Source organism: Lissotriton helveticus, chromosome 6, assembly GCF_964261635.1.
Source record: "Lissotriton helveticus chromosome 6, aLisHel1.1, whole genome shotgun sequence".
Taxonomy (NCBI): Eukaryota; Metazoa; Chordata; class Amphibia; order Caudata; family Salamandridae; genus Lissotriton; species Lissotriton helveticus.
Window position 1 is genome coordinate 214757631 of NC_136067.1, and position 16057 is coordinate 214773687.

Here is a 16057-nt window from a genome sequence, read left to right on the forward strand (position 1 = left end):
AAAAATCTTGAAATATACTTCGTAAATTCATCAGGACAGCCGCTTCCCTCCCCTGCTCCAATTAAATTATTAGTTATATTTTGAGAAGGGGTGTTAATTTTGAAGACACCTGGGCCAAGCTTTTCTGCGCAGTGACTCCTTGATAGTGTGTTTTACAATATATCTATTTATGCTCTGGGGTTAATATTGACGTTTTTATATTTTTACTGATGTATGCGCTTGAAATTTCCTTCAACAAGCCAGAAGATTAATATTCAATTTATGCCAAATTGACATGTGACGTCACGTTCTGTTATAAATATTAGAGGGGGGATTCACACCTTCCATTTCTGCCCGGGTCCCTAGAAAAAAACATCCTACACTGGCCTCTTAACTCTAGGCCCTTGGCTCCCCTGGCCTGGGCAGAGGCCCTGGATGAGTCATCATGCGCTGCCCACCGGGGGCGGAGAGACGCACCCGGACGCCCGGACGTGCTGTCTCGCGGGAACTCCTCGATGCTCGGGTCTCCGCGGATGATCATTGCGCCGCTCTTCGGCTCTTTGAAAACTAGTGCGCGTCGGTGCTTTCCGGTGACAAGAGGGGCAGCGTTTCAGATGATCGCATCATGTCCCAACACGGGATCGCAGAGCAGGAGGCGTGTCACGGTGAGAACCTTAGCGAAACCTCTTAAAATCCATTCTGCACCAAATAAACGGACTGCAGCGGCTCCGCGTCCAACGCCCATCATGCTCATTGATGGCAACTTAAAGCTCGACTGAGGCTTGCCTTGAGTTGGGCCCATGAGGTAGTTAGTGGGCGTTGACTGCGAGGACTCAGATGGTGGAATGATGGCAGCATGTATATGGTGGTTACACTAAACACCGATTGCTACAAGTCGCATATCTTGCTCAACTTCGCAGGAGGGTTAAACCAGACATTGATATGAGTGATGAATTGTGCTCAAGGAAGTTTCCACTACGTGATCGACTGGGGGAGGTTAGTGGTGGTACGCTCCATATAAATTGGAGTTAACAGGGTAGTATGTCACCAAGTAATAGCTTTAAGCTCTTTATTATACATTGATAGGCGGAGTTTAAGTGCCATCTGCATCTGTCTGTGCTCTAAATTTGTTTTACTCACCAAGTTAGCGGTGCTGCTGCTTATCGTGCTCTAAGAATGTGGGCTGGTGCCAATGCAGCATTTCATACTCGGAAAATAAAAACATGTTTCTTGACATAGGTGCAATATGTATATATATTTTTTTTCATCCAAAAAACGCAGGTTACAGGAATGTTATAGTTAGGCTATTTCACTTGTACAAAACATGTGCTATTCAGCCTTATAACTCGCGTCCCCACAATGCACGGCTTATGACCTCACATATTACATCACTCATGACATGGTCAGTGATATCACTGATGACGTCAAATTACATCAATGATGATATCATCATCCACAGCATCTCTTTGACGCACCCACTCACACCACTATAGAATCTTTTATACATCCACTGCCACACAACCATTCACAGAGCCATACCAGTACTTACACACCCACTCACCGATTCATTGATCTATACACACATCCACTCACTCACCCATACTGCCACTCATAGACCCACTCACTCACTAATACAGCCATTGGCATATCCACTAATAAAGCCATACAGGCGCTCACACACTGAGTGAGTCACCCATGGAACTACTCACAAACCTCGACTCTCACCCATACCGTCAATCATACAGCCACGTACCCACCCAAACAGTTACACACCCTACCACTTACGCATACCAATAGTAACACATGCTCACTGAACTATACATTCACTGACAGAAGCATGCAGTCATCTATATAGCCACTCTCCCATTCACTCCCACATACATCCACTCATATACCCTGTCACTCATGTATACTGCCTTTTACTTACTCAGTTACTCACTGTTAGAAAGGCGACCCCGGGGGAGGCAGAAGATGTCTGACTGACCACCCCTAGGTCCACCTCTCTGTCAAGAAGTAGCCGAGCGTTACTGAGAGGCCTCCTGGGTGAGGGCCCTCTCCTAGGATCGCACAGCAGAGTAACCACACACAACAAATGGACACCACACCAGAAGTCGAGTTCGTAAGCTTTATCAGGAATCAAAGGCTGCGGGTTCTCAGCGATATGCAGGGGCGGTGGGTGACATTTGAAAGTGGTGGGGCGGCAAGTGATTTGCATATTGCACCGTAGCGAGCGAGCGTAGCGAGCGAGGCCGAACCCCAAAAGGGGGGTTTGGGGGGATAACCCCCCCTAGAAAATTTTGAAAAAAAGGAAGAAAAATCATGCATTTTCAAGCCAATTTGAGAAAGCAGAAAGGTTAATAAAGCAATTGTGAAAGTGCAGTTATTACATTAATAGATGGCATGACATAGGTAGCTGCTTATTCAGTATAACCCCAGAGCTTCATACATTCCGTCCTATTATGCTCAGGTGCTGAATTCAGACTATAAGACTTTCATGGAAATCTCAGCTCTAAGAGTAGAAGAAGTTGCACAGCAGTTGGGAAACAGCCTTCACAAAGCATTGGGAACCACGCCTTACCTTTACCACGTTTACAGTAAATAATGGAAATAATAAAGTATTAACATATTTGTGTTTGTTAGTCACATGAAATGAGAAATGTTGCCCTGTCCAATGTATCAATACCAAAAACATGCACTTACCCCTACCCTCATTTTCAGGCTACTAGACCTCTGTGTGATTTTGACAGCATTTAGAAGCTTAGCCCGGGATCTTAAATCTGGAAAAATATCCACTTTCTGCCAGTACTTTTGCCCAAGCCCAAGGTAGTCCTCTGTATTTGTCTACACCTTCTAAAATCAAATGCAAGGAGAATGTTCCTGTTTTTGTTCTCCTAACTTTTCTCAAAGTGGAACAGGTGATCTGAAATGCAAAATTTAGTGAGAACCCTAGTTGACAATTTACCAAAAGGTATGTAGTGCTTCTGTTACGGCATTGGAGACCTTGGACATCTATTTATAAACTGGGCCTGGGTGGGTGGCAGGGAAAAACACAGAAAATGCTAACAGGTAAAGAAAAATACTAGCCAAAACTAAAACACACACAAACATCACTTAGAAACCGTCTCACTTTACTGCAAAATCCACCCCAGACCTTATCCCTCACTTAGTCGCATTGTGACTGTTAGGCAATCCTTGATACAGCCATGGTGTCCCTGGGCCTTTTGAGGTGCATCCAGAATCCCAAGACATTTCTCTAGATATCCACACAAGATTAATTACAACACCGACCATTGACAGTACATTTCAACACCACAGCATATTTACTGAAAGGAAATAATGTGTTTTTTGTGCAAGAATCATGTATTTTTTCAAGTCAATTATCAGCCCTTTGCCCAGCCGTGGTATTTAAGGTGGTACTTTTTCGGAGACAGGTGACTGTTCAGGGGCCAAATGTGGTGAGGCGTAAACTGATTTGCATACTGCACCATAGCGAGCGAGCCCGAAACCCATAAGGGGTTTTTGAAAAAAGAGAAGAAAAATTGTGCATTTTCAAGCAAATTTGAAAACTTACAAACTGCAAGTAACAAAAGGATCTCTCTGACAAAAGCAGTGACTCACTGACCTATTTACATCATATGCATGTTGTGATCTGCATCAGGTACATGTTCTTTGCAGCAGGCACATTAACCTTCTGCGCTGCCGCCTGCTGCCCTGTTCACTACTGGGACCACAAACATAGGCTAGCTCTGCCAGACTGCCAACGCACCTCCATATATAGGTCAACAACTGATTTTTCTATTTTTTGTTTTATATAGCGAACTAGACCCGAGACATCGGGTATCAGAGCGCTTTACATGAGCACCAGTTTTGTTACATTACCATTAATGTATGTATTGGCATGTATGTATTGGCATATTTATATAGCGCTGTACTGTCACCCAGAGGGTATCCTGGCGCTTTGATTCAGCAAGCCGAAACCACCAATGCGAAATCACACTACTCTCGGAAACAGGTGGGTCTTCAGACCTCTCTTAAAAGGTAGAAAGTCACCCTGACTCCTCAATGATATCGGGAGAGAATTCCAAAGTCTTGCGGCCGCAAAACTGAAAGACCGACCACCCATCCTTACCCTCTGGACTCTGGGAACCGTCACCAGATACGCCGAGGAAGAGCGTAGTCTCCGAGAGGTGGAGTACCATGAAAATAGATTCTGCAGCAAAACTGGGCCCTGTCCATGCAATGCTCTAAAAACCAGGCAAGATGCTTTAAAAAGTATTCGTTGATGGACTGGCAACCAGTGCAAATCCAGGAGTGCCCTGGAGGAAGAGGCGGTGCGCGGACGAGACAGTGCCAACTTGGCTGCCATATTTTGTACCCGCTGCAGCTTGCCCACCAGCGTACCAGGTGCCTCCAGAAGCAGTGCGTTGCAATAGTCCAACCTGCTTAGAATAATGCCCTGCACTACCTCAGGCCTAGCCCGCGCTGGAAGCAATGGAAGAACTTTACGTAACATCCGCAGCAGAGTCATGCAAGTGGCTACAGTTTTATTAACAAAGATGTCCAGTTGTAGGTTGGGGCCAAACATAACCCCTAGATTACGAGCAGATTCTGCTGCAGTCACTGCCCCAGGAAAGGAGGGATGCCAGAATAGTCTGGCAGAGGACGTGGAGTCCGATCATTAGAACAGTACAACACCTCAGTTTTTGACCCATTGAACTGGAGGGAGTTGGAACGTAGCCAGTCCGCTGTAGCTGACATACAGCGGTGGAAGGTCTCTAAGGAGACAGCGTCCTTCCCCTCCAAAGAAAAGACCAATTGGGTATCGTCTGCGTAATTAAACACCGAAATACCAAAGGAACTTATCAATTGGATCAGGGGGCGGAGGTACAGATTGAATAAAATAGGACTGATGGCCGAGCCCTGGGGCACCCCCTGCCCCACTTTCCGTACATCCGACCTAAAAGGTGGTAATGCCACCACCTGCTGCCTGTTGTTAAGGTACGAGACCAGCCAGTCCCTTGCCAACCCCGTGACTCCGATCTCCTCCAGCCGCTCAATAAGGGTGGAGTGGCTGACCGTGTCGAACGCAGCCGACATGTCGAGCAGCACTAGAAAGGCTGCCTGACCCGTGTCGACCCGCGACCGAAGATTATTCAATACGGCCACCAGCGCAGACTCCGTCCCATGAGCTGGGCGGAAGCCAAACTGGGCCACGTCCAACCAGGTGTTATCCTCTAGGAATCTAGATAGAGATCGGGTAACCATCTTCTCCATGATTTTAACAGGAAAAGGGAGCAAGGAAATGGGTCTGTAATTTGACAAGCAGGAGGGGTCGAGTGTGGGTTTCTTCAGGAGGGGTGAAACGACAGCCAACTTCCAGCTCTCCGGGACAGTTGCGGTGACAAACGACTGATGACAGATGGAGTATTATGGATGATAGAGTTCTTTCTGGAATAATTTCCAGAATTTGTGCGGGAGTGGATCCAGCGGGGAGCCTGATGACACAGTTTGTGCTAGTTTGCAAAACTCATCAAAGGAGGGAAGAGAGAAACAACTCAGCTGGGGTCGACTGGAAGATTCCTCCGGAGCTACCGGACTGAGAGAGGGACACCTCAGCTGGGGTCGACTGGAGGATTCAACCGGAGCTCCCAGACTAAGAGAGGAGCACCTCGGCTGGGGTCGACTGGAAGATTCCTCCGGAGCTCCCAGACTGAGAGAGGGACACCTCAGCTGGGGTCGACTGGAGGATTCAACCGGAGCTCCCAGACTGAGAGAGGGACACCTCAGCTGGGGTCGACTGGAAGAATCATCCGGAGCTACCAGACAGAGAGGGACAACTCATCTGGGGTCGATTGGAAGATGCTTCTGGAGTGCCCAAAGTGAAAGGGAGACTGCTCCGCTGAGGTCGACTAGAGGCTTCAGCCGACTCACCCATCTGGGAGCCACATAGAGAGTCATCTGAAGTGGAGTCAGTCAGCCCAGCGAGTCCGCCCAGGATAGTGGCGATCATATCCTCAAAGGCAGCGGCCAAAGAGTTGCATAAGGCCTGAGAGACTGGGATGTTGTTCATAGCACCAGTCGGGTGGGAAAGATCCTTCACAATCCTGAATAAGGTCTGCGATTTGTTGGTCGCCTGATTCAGCGTATCTTCTAGATAAACCGCTTTTGCACACTTGATCTGTGCTTTATATTCTAGTAATGCCAGCCTGAAGTTGACTTTTGCTGCGTCTAAATAGTGCTTCCTCCAGGCCCTCTCTGCCCGCTAACATCTCAACTTCAATTGTAGAAGATCGCTGGTATACCAAGGCATAGCTCGGTTTTGTTTGTCCCTTGATCTATGCACTGGTGCCACTTTATCCAAGGAAGTGGATATCTGCCGACACAGGTTAGCGTAGCTTTCGTCAACGCTACCCTCCAGAATAAATCCCTCAGGAAGTAGAGTGGGCAGAGCCGGAGATTTTAAGAGTCTTTTAGCATGTCTCAGTCCTGTGTCATTCGACGAGAAGGCCGGTATATGGAGGTGGAAAGATACGAGTGCGTGATCCGTCCAACATTGGGGCAGAATGTCCTTCACCACCACCTTCTGAGCATCAGCAAAAACCATGTCCAGGATGTGACCCTTCACATGGGTGGCAGAAAGGACCAGCTGTTGCAGCTGAATATTGCCACAGGCTTGGCAAAGATCATTATAGGCGGTATCCAGAGGACCGTTCTGCCACAGGTTAAAGTCTCCCAGGACTAACAGTCTGGTAGGAGAGTTAGATAGATCGTAAATGAGCTCGATGAATTCCGGCAGAGATGATGGTGCATTACCAGGCGGTCTATAGCAGAGAACCCCTGAATATAGCGTTCTCTCATGCCCTTTAAAGGAGAAGCCCATGAACTCAAAGCCTGGTACCTCCTTAATCTCTAGCTGTGAAAGGGCTAGGGTTTCCCTGAAGATGAAACCTATTCCGCCACCTCTGTTCTTTAAGCGCGGGGTATGCCTAATTTTATAGCCCGGAGGGCAGACCATAACCAGTTCTACCCCACTGTGCGCTCGTGTCCAAGTTCCCGTTAGGAAGAGCACATCCAGTCCACAGGACTTAATGCCTAAATAAACGTCACTTTACATGAATGTGTCTTATAAAGAGTCTTGGATAAATAGGTGAATGAGCACAACACATAAGCGGCAGCTTGCTTATTCATCTCAACCCCATGGAACCCTACATGCCTTGCCCTTCCTTCCACCCTGCCGTCCATGCTGCAGCAACAAATGTCATTGAACCACTGCCACATTGTCAACTTTGAATTACAAAATATGTTAGACTTTTTGATGTAACATTCTCAACAAGCAAGGCATTGTAAGCAGCTTGAAAAAAGGGATACTGCAAACAAGCTTTTAGCATTTTCAGCAGAAAAACCAAGGCGAATCAGCGACATATTTGGTTATTAATGACAGCATGAAATTATATGCACTGCAATCTGGGAACAGTGGGCATTTTTCAAAGATCCTTCAAACGGGGGATGCTTGACAAAGCCGCCAAATAGGATATTATTTCCAATAAGGCTTCAGCAAAACGAGTTGTGTGTAATTGTACTTCAGGGGTGTAAATGCTATCTACGTTCATGCTTTATGTATTTTATAAATGTCTCTGCTTTCAAGCAAATCAGGAAGTTCTTAATTATGAGCGCAATTCTCCCATGCATTCAATGTGCAAATATTCATATTAGCTAAGTAGGATCCCAAAAACAATTAGCTCGTAAATCACGCTGGAGTATATTTGACAGTGTGGGTAAAATAAGATGCATCTACGTCACCTGGTGGAATGGCCATACATAATACCTGACTGTAGGGTATGCAGATTTCACGAGACATGGGGGAGATGCTCCTATCCTCAAAGCCACAAATGGACCAGGTGATATCTTGCGAATAGCAAGAATCTAAATTGGATATTTTGCATATTCACTGGTCATCTGTTCTTAGCATCCCTGGAGGGGTGGTACAGCTCCTCGAGTGCCAGCCCTACTAAAAAACACCTTTTACATTTTAGTAGTTTTCGACTTGGTGCTGGCTCACACTGTGTCACTAGGATTTCATTTGTCAGGGTATTACATGTTTTTTGAAGCACGCAAACAGAAACAGAGAGTGCCATGACTATGCAAAGTAGTTCAGTCACACCAGGCACTAGGATGCCAGCGACCAAACCACAGTGAAAGAAGGCAGCCATGATGAAAATCACGTCTTTGAGGCTGGCATAGGAAGGCTTTGACAGGAGGGCAAAATATGATACATTTTATGTACAAGACATTTTTACGTCATTTTTACAACTACCACCACCAACATAAACAATGTGCTGCCCAAGATCAAACGTTTCAGCAGGGTAGCCCGGAGTTAGGTGTGTTACTGCATCTCTTGTGTCTGGACCCGGTCTGTCCAGAAGCTCTCTCTGCGCTGTTGATTATATTCTGCATGCCAGACAGCAGGCAGTCGACAAAGAAGTGCTCACTGTAGCGCTGTCTCCGCTCTTTCTGTCTTGTAAAGCGACGAGTCTAAAATGTCCCCAATCCCGAATGCACAACCATTCAGCCAGCGCAGACCCCCTTCCTCCCAGTCAGAAGGATCCTCGCTCAATTTATAATAATAAGCTGCTCGTGGTCAAGAAACAAACATCGTGGTCAAGAAACAAACATCTCTCTATTGAGTTGTGTCTTGTAGTTGCTGCAAAGATAATGTATTTCTCCTGTCTAATGCTGATAGCCCCCTCGGGCCTTTAGCAACAGGCAACATTACATAATGATGACAGCAGAGTGCAGAGCTAAAGTTCCAACCATTTTTAAATGTGTAATTCCAGCTTAACTTAAAATGGTGTACTATGCTGTCAAGCAATAAAGGCAATTTTATAAATAAAAAAAGAGAACTCTCAGAACCCAGAGGTTACTTTGGCTCTGGAGGCCACCCCTTCGTCGGAGTTTTGTCATATGCATACAATCATGTTCGAAAATATATTATATGACACCAGTGTTTATAAAACTAAAACGCCCCCTCCCTTTTCCGATGTTTTTCTCCCCTGCCTCCACACATATTTCGAATGGCTTATCAGGCCTTACAAATTTAGCGACGCTTTTGTTTTCCAGAAAATGCCTCTTACCCCAGGTGGTGACAGCGTAGACAAACGACTCGAGTGAAGTGCTGTGTCGGACGTCTACTGCCGCCTGCGCGCACATGGTGACGACTAGAGCCCCTACACCAGGGCTGCCCTACACACTAGAAACTTTAAGTACAAGTGCAGTAGAAAACGAACTACTGAAAAATGTCACGGCGCGCATCTTGAATGGCCAATCACTGCATGGCTTCACCTGCTGAAGCCACACAGTGATTGGCCATGATATGCAGTGCTCAGCCAGTGTGCCATCACCCACGAGCGGCATCCAATAATGGATTGCCTGCCCTTTTGCGGGTGGACCAGCCAATCCTGGCACTTCATGAAGCGCCAGGATTGGCTAGGGGGGCACACTGCCTGCTCGCCCTGGCACCTTTGAAACCCCTGCCCTGGCTTAAGCAGCACCCCCGGCCCCTTTGGTCCCTCTCTAATGTTAACTTCACGCTGTCAGCCACTAACGCGCATGCTTGGGCTAGATACAGCCCATAAATCCTCATGCGCAGACAGTACTGTACTGCTGCGGGCATGCTGCAGACAGCCAGCCCCACCCCCTGCACGCTCCGCATTCCATCGGGAGTGTCCCGGAATTGAAGCGCTGTGCTGCGGCGCTTCATTATTTGTGAATTACAATTGCAGGCAGCAATTATGCTCTTGCCACGGTGCGTCCAGGGTTAGAGGGGCTACGCCCCTACGCCCCAATGGACGCACCGCTGCTGGCGATATGTACAAGTAGACCGAGGGGTCTGTAAAGTCTCGCAAGAGGGGATCAGGGTAGCGGGACAGTCTCGGTTGGGGTGTAGGACGGGATACCCTGCGCACAGCTCTCAATCCTCGAGCCGGGGGTTCCGAGAGGTTGAGCCGCGGCAGCGCCAGCAGGCTCTCAAGATGGTTCGGCAAAGGTGGGCCGCGGCAGCGCCAGCAGGCTCTCAAGATGGTTCGGCAAAGGTGGGCCGCGGCAGCACCAGCAGGCTCTCAAGATGGTTCGGCAAAGGTGGGCCGCGGCCGCGCCAGCAGGCTCTCAAGATGGTTCGGCAAAGGTGGGCCGCGGCAGCGCCAGCAGGCTCTCCAGCTCTCGTAAGGTTCCAGGAAAATGAGTTCTTCTGGGGTCGGCCGTGACAGCGTCAGCAGGGCTTTCCAGTCCAGGATACAACTGACGTCCTAATCCAGGGCTGGCCCAGATATAGGACTGGAGTCCTTTGATGTCCGGACCCTCGCGCCTGAGGGTCAGAGGGGCCGGGATGATGGTGTCCAGACACCCAGCAGGGGGGTGGAGCCAGCGCCCAGGGAGGCCGGAGGGCGATCGAAACCAGGCGTCTGGGGACGGTTGGAGGGCCATCGAAACACCCTTTTCCCCGGGATCTGTCGAGTGGCCACTCGACCACCTGGGTGGCTCTTGGTGCCTCGATGTCTGGGCTGTGCTGAGGCCTGGGCCGGGGCCGAGGCCACGTGGTCGTGACGTGGTGGGCCCAAGATGGAGTCAGGCGCAGCCTCATGCTTAGGTCGTGAGGGGCCCACGTTGGAGCCAGGTCGGTAGTGGGGGGTCCAGGTTGGTGGCCGGACCAGCAATGTGGGGGCTTGCAGTGTCGGCCAAAAGGGCTGCCCGATGCTGGGTGGAGGGCCGATGTCGTCCTGGGCCCACCATGCGGGAGGGGTAGGACCACGCCATGAGGCCGGGTCCAACACGCGTCCCCCCCAGCTGAAGGCAAGGGAGAGTCACCCATCTTCTTGGGGATTCTCCTCGCCGAGGCGGAAGAATCTGGAGAGGCCGTCAGCATTGGCGTGGTCGTTGCCGGGGCGATGCTCCACAGTGAAGTCCATCCCTTGCAGGGAGATGGACCATCGCAACAGATTCGGGTTCTTGCCCCGCATCTGCATCAATCACCGCAGGGGCCGGTGGTCGGTCTGGACCCGGAAGTGGGTGCCGGAGAGGTAGGGCCGGAGTTTCTTGAGGGCCCACACGACGGCGAAGGCTTCCCTCTCGATGGTGCTCCAGCGCTGTTCTCTGGCTAGCAGCCGCCGGCTGATGAAGGCAACGGGGAGGTCGATTCCCTCAGAGTTCACTTGGGAGTGGACCGCCCCAATGCCGTGCTCCGAGGCGTCGGTTTGGACCACAAACTCTCGGCTGTAGTCGGGGACCTGGAGCACAGGGGCGGTGCACATGGCAGTCTTTAGAGTCTCAAAGGCTGCTTGGCACTTGGGGGTCCAGCACACTTTCTGGGGTAGCTTCTTGGAGGTCAGACCTGTGAGGGGCCCCACAATGCTTCCATAGTCTTTGATGAAGCGCCGATAGTATCCGGTGAGCCCCAGGAAGGCTCGGACGGCTGTTTGGGTGATTGGGGGCTCCCAGGCCCGGATGGCGTCAATCTTTGGTTGGAGGGGAGCCACCCGGCCGCCTCCCACCTGGTGTCCCAGATACGTCACGGACCCTTGGCCGATCTGGCATTTGCTGGCCTTTATTGTTAGTCCGGCCCGTCGGAGGGCCGTCAGGACCTCCCGGAGGTGGGTCAGGTGTGTATCCCAGCGGAGGCTGTACACTGCAATGTCGTCTAGGTAGGCGGCGCTGAACTCTTCTAGCCCGGCCAGCACTCTATTCACGAGTCTCTGGAAGGTGGCCGGGGCGTTTTTCATGCCGAAGGGCATCACCTTGAAATGGTAGTGGCCATCCGGAGTCGAAAAGGCTGATCGCTCTTGCGCTCCAGGGGTGAGGCCGATCTGCCAATACCCGGCCGTGAGATCGAAGGTGCTGAGATACGTCGCAGCCCCAGGCGATCGATCAGTTCATCCGCCCGGGGGATGGGATGGGCGTCGGTCCTGGTGACGGCATTCAGCCCCCGGTAGTCAACACAGAACCGGAGCTCCGGGGGCGTGCCAGGGGCGGCGGCTTTAGGGACCAGTACAACTGGGCTGGCCCACGGACTGTCGGAGGGTTCGACTACCCCCAGCGCTAGCATCTTGGCCACCTCGGACTGGATGCAGGCCCGAACTCGATCGGGCACTCGGAAAGCTCGGTGTCTTACAGGCGGGCTGTCTCCGGTGTCTACATCGTGGACACACCACCGGGTGACTCCAGGGGTGAGGGAAAATAGATCTGCAAACTGCCCCAGCAGCTGCCGGCAGTCATGGTGCTGCTCCGGGGTCAGGGTGGAGGAGAGCATGACCCCTTCGATGGAGCTGTCCTTCTCAGTGGTGCTCAGGAGATCTGGCAGTGGTTCGGAGTCGTCTTCAGCTCCTTCATCGGTCGCTAACAGCAGGCTTAGTTCAGTGCGGGCAAAGTGCGGCTTGAGCCGGTTAGCGTGTAGAACCCGGAGGGGGTTCCTGGGGGACTCCATGTCCACCAAGTAAGTGACGGGGCTCTTGCGCTCCACCACTTTGAAGGGCCCCGTCCACTTGTCCTGGAGGGCACAAGGTTCAACCGGGGACATGACCCAGACCGGCTGGCCCGGTTTGAATTCGATGGACGAGGCGTTCTGGTCATACCAGCGTTTCATCTCCTCCTGACTGGCTTCAAGGTTGGCTTCGGCCAGTTCCCGGAACTTCCGAGTCTGGTTGCGGAGGGTCAGGAGGTACTGGTAGACATCTGGTGGAGCACCTCGGGCAGCCGCCTCCCAGCCTTCTTTGACCAGGCTGAGGGGGCCCCGGACCGGGTGCCCATACAATAGTTCGAAGGGGCTGAACCCCAGGGACTTCTGGGGTACTTCGCGGTACGCAAACAGGAGGCAAGGCAGCAGAACATCCCATTTGCGTCGTAGTGGCTCCTCGAGGCCCTTGATCATTCCCTTCAGCGTTCGGTTAAACCGCTCCACAAGTCCATTTCCTTGGGGGTGATACGGGGTGGTGAACTTATATGTGACCCCGCACTGTTGCCACAGGGATCGCATATACTTGGAAATAAAGTTTGTGCCCCGATCACTCACGACTTCTCGGGGGAAGCCGACTCTGGAGAAGATCCCCATTAGGTCTCGGCCGACTACTGGGGCCGTGATGGTTCGGAGGGGGATGGCTTCCGGATATCGGGTGGCATGGTCCACCAGCACGAGGATGAAGCGGTGTCCTTGAGGGGTGCGGGGGTCCAGGGGCCCCACGATGTCTATCCCCACTCGCTCGAAGGGGGCGGTGACCACGGGAAACGGCTGGAGCGGGGCTTTGACTTTCCCCCCGCTCTTCCCGCTGGCTTGACAGGTCGGGCAGGATCTGCAGTGATTGTGCACATCGTTGCGCATTTTCGGCCAGTAGAAATGAGTCACCAGGCGGCTGTAAGTTTTGTCCTGGCCCAGGTGCCCGGCGAGGGGCACATCATGTGCTAAGTTCAAGAGGAAGTCTCGAAATCGGAGGGGAACGACCAGCACCCGGCTGGCCCCTAGTTCGGCAATCTTCTGTTCACTGTAGAGAAGGTCGTTGTCCCAATAGACCCAGTGGGACCCCGTAGGGTCTCCAGCGGCTTGAGCGGCGGCTTGTCGTCGAATTCCCTTGAGGGAGGGACAGGTGCTCTGTTCTTGTCGGAATTGTTCGCGGGTGGGGCCACCTTCTTGGCGCCACTGGGCTAGTTCCGGCAGGTGGCCGAGCTCGGTGATTTCCTCATGACTGGGCCCCGGGGGGCCGGGTTCAGGGTCGGTATCCTCAGGGACGGCGGGCGGTGGAGGTGCGGGCCACTCCGGCTCCTCGATCGGGGCTTCCTCCGTTGGGGGGAGGCCCGGGCGGACATGGAGCGGGTGGTCGCACAAACCCACTCGGGAAGGCCTAGCATCCCCAGATGTTCTCTCCGCTCTACGCCGGCCCAGAGGGAACTTTCCAGGTCATTCCCGAGGAGGCAGTCCACGGGGGCATCGTCTCGGACAGTCACTTTCAGCATGCCCGACACCCCTCCCCACTCGAAGGGGATGCGGGCCATCTGGCACAAACTTTCAGAGTTGTCAGCCGACCGTACTGGGCACAAGACGTTGGGGAGAATCTGTTCTGGGGTTACCAAGTGGCAGCGGACTGCCGTTACACTGGCTCCAGTATCCCGGAGGGCTTCGGCCCGGCGTCCATTGATGGTGACCCATTGGCGGTATTTCTGGGTGTTACCTGGGATCGGGTCTCGGGGGATCATGTCTCGATCACCCAGGCATGCTAAGATCATGGCTGCGGGCTCCCACTCGGCCTGCTCGGTGTCGCCCTCTTCTTCGCCTCCCTCGGCACTCAGGGCGGCGGCCGCGATCTGGCGGCTCGGGGGACCGGTGGTGCCGGGTCACTGGTTTATCGGGCAGAGAGGGTCGTTCGCATAATGGCCCTGTCGCTGGCATCTGTGGCACGTAACATTCGGGCGGGGCCCGGGCCTGGCTGGGGGGCCTCCCCTCCAACCCAGGGATGGCGACGGGGAGGTAGGGGATGACCCCGCGGGGGTGTCTCGGCCCCTGTTCTGGCCTCCTCCGCCGCCTCGGGGTGGGTGGTTCCCCGGGGATCCCCGGCCGTAGTCTCCCATCGGACTCCGGGGAACTCGGTTGCTCACCCATCGATCCGCCTCGACCGCGAGTTTTCGTGGCTCTGTCAATTTGCTGTCGAGGAGGTGCTGCCGGAGTTCGACGAAGCAATTATTGGAAAGATGATCCCATAGGATGAGGTCGACCAACTGCTGGTAGGTGGTGACCTGGCAGCCTCTGATCCACCCTTCGAAGGCTCTGCTGTAAAAGTTCACGTACTCCACCCAAGTGGTACCGGGGATTTTCTGACAGTCTCGAAATCGCTGCCGGTACATTTCGGGGGTGAGTCCGTAGCGAGTGAGGAGGGCGGTCTTCATGTGTTCGTACGAGGTCATCTCGGCGTCGGGGAGCTCTAGCAGGGCGTCTCTCCCCTCGTTGATGAACTTCCCCCATAAGCCGGCGCCCCAGTCTTTGAGGGGTACTCGATGGGCGGTCATGGCGACCTCGTAGGCCTTGAACCACTGTTGGATGTCGTCGTTCTTATAGTATTCTTTGACGACCTCCTTGGGTATATGCACCTTCGTGTCCCCCGGCGGGGGTGAGGCCTTACCCCCGGCGGTGCCGGTTTCTGTTGTCTTGGCCTTGATTTCCAGTTCTTTGAGGCCGCGCTCATGCTCGAGCACGAGTTTCTTTTCTTCTAGGTCTCGTTGTCTTCGCCTTTCCTCTAGGTCTCCTTCTAGCCGTAGTTGCTCGAGGGCTAATTTCCTTTCGGCCAGCTGTATCTCTCCTTCTTGTCGGAGTCGGGCAAGCTCCAACTCGTGGAGCCGGTTCCTCTCTCGTTCTCAGGCGTCTCCGTGGGGGATGCCCGTGTCCAGGTCTGCGGTTCTTTCCCTCGCTGGGTTCGCGTCGGTCTCCGGGCGTCCATTCGGGCCCGGGTTGTCTTCATTCTGAGGTGGCGCGTTATCGGCGTCCGCCCAGGCTTGCAGGGCTGATTTAAAATCCTCTTTGGTGTTGAGGCCCGTGGTAGCGATGCCTAGGTCCTTGCAAAATTGTTTTAACCCCTTGTGGCTGTAATCTTCCATCTTTTCTTTCTGGAATTCCGCGGTCGGTCTGGTTTCCTGAGTAGTCATGGTCGCGGTGTGTTTTTCTCGGTAGTGAGTGAATTACTCTCCTGTACGATCTGCGTCGGCTCGGATCCCGTCGCTTGCCACCAATGTTAGAAAGGCGACCCCGGGGGAGGCAGAAGATGTCTGACTGACCACCCCTAGGTCCACCTCTCTGTCAAGAAGTAGCCGAGCGTTACTGAGAGGCCTCCTGGGTGAGGGCCCTCTCCTAGGATCGCACAGCAGAGTAACCACACACCACAAATGGACACCACACCAGAAGTCGAGTTCGTAAGCTTTATCAGGAATCAAAGGCTGCGGGTTCTCAGCGATATGTACAAGTAGACCGAGGGGTCTGTAAAGTCTCGCAAGAGGGGATCAGGGTAGCGGGACAGTCTCGGTTGGGGTGTAGGACGGGATACCCTGCGCACAG

The 16057-nt window shown here is 52.6% G+C and overlaps 1 protein-coding gene across 3 annotated transcripts in view; it reads left to right on the plus strand.

Annotated features, from left to right (window-relative positions):
• The first annotated feature begins 352 nt into the window (after positions 1-352).
• LOC144761298 (uncharacterized) overlaps positions 353-16057 on the plus strand; it is a 130904-nt gene continuing 115199 nt past the window's right edge. For all 3 annotated transcript variants that reach the window (XM_078646745.1, XM_078646746.1, XM_078646747.1), the window contains exon 1: positions 353-644. In XM_078646745.1, coding sequence (XP_078502871.1) covers positions 495-644 — 150 coding nt within the window. In that variant the 5' untranslated portion in view covers positions 353-494. The remainder of the gene's footprint in view (positions 645-16057) is intronic.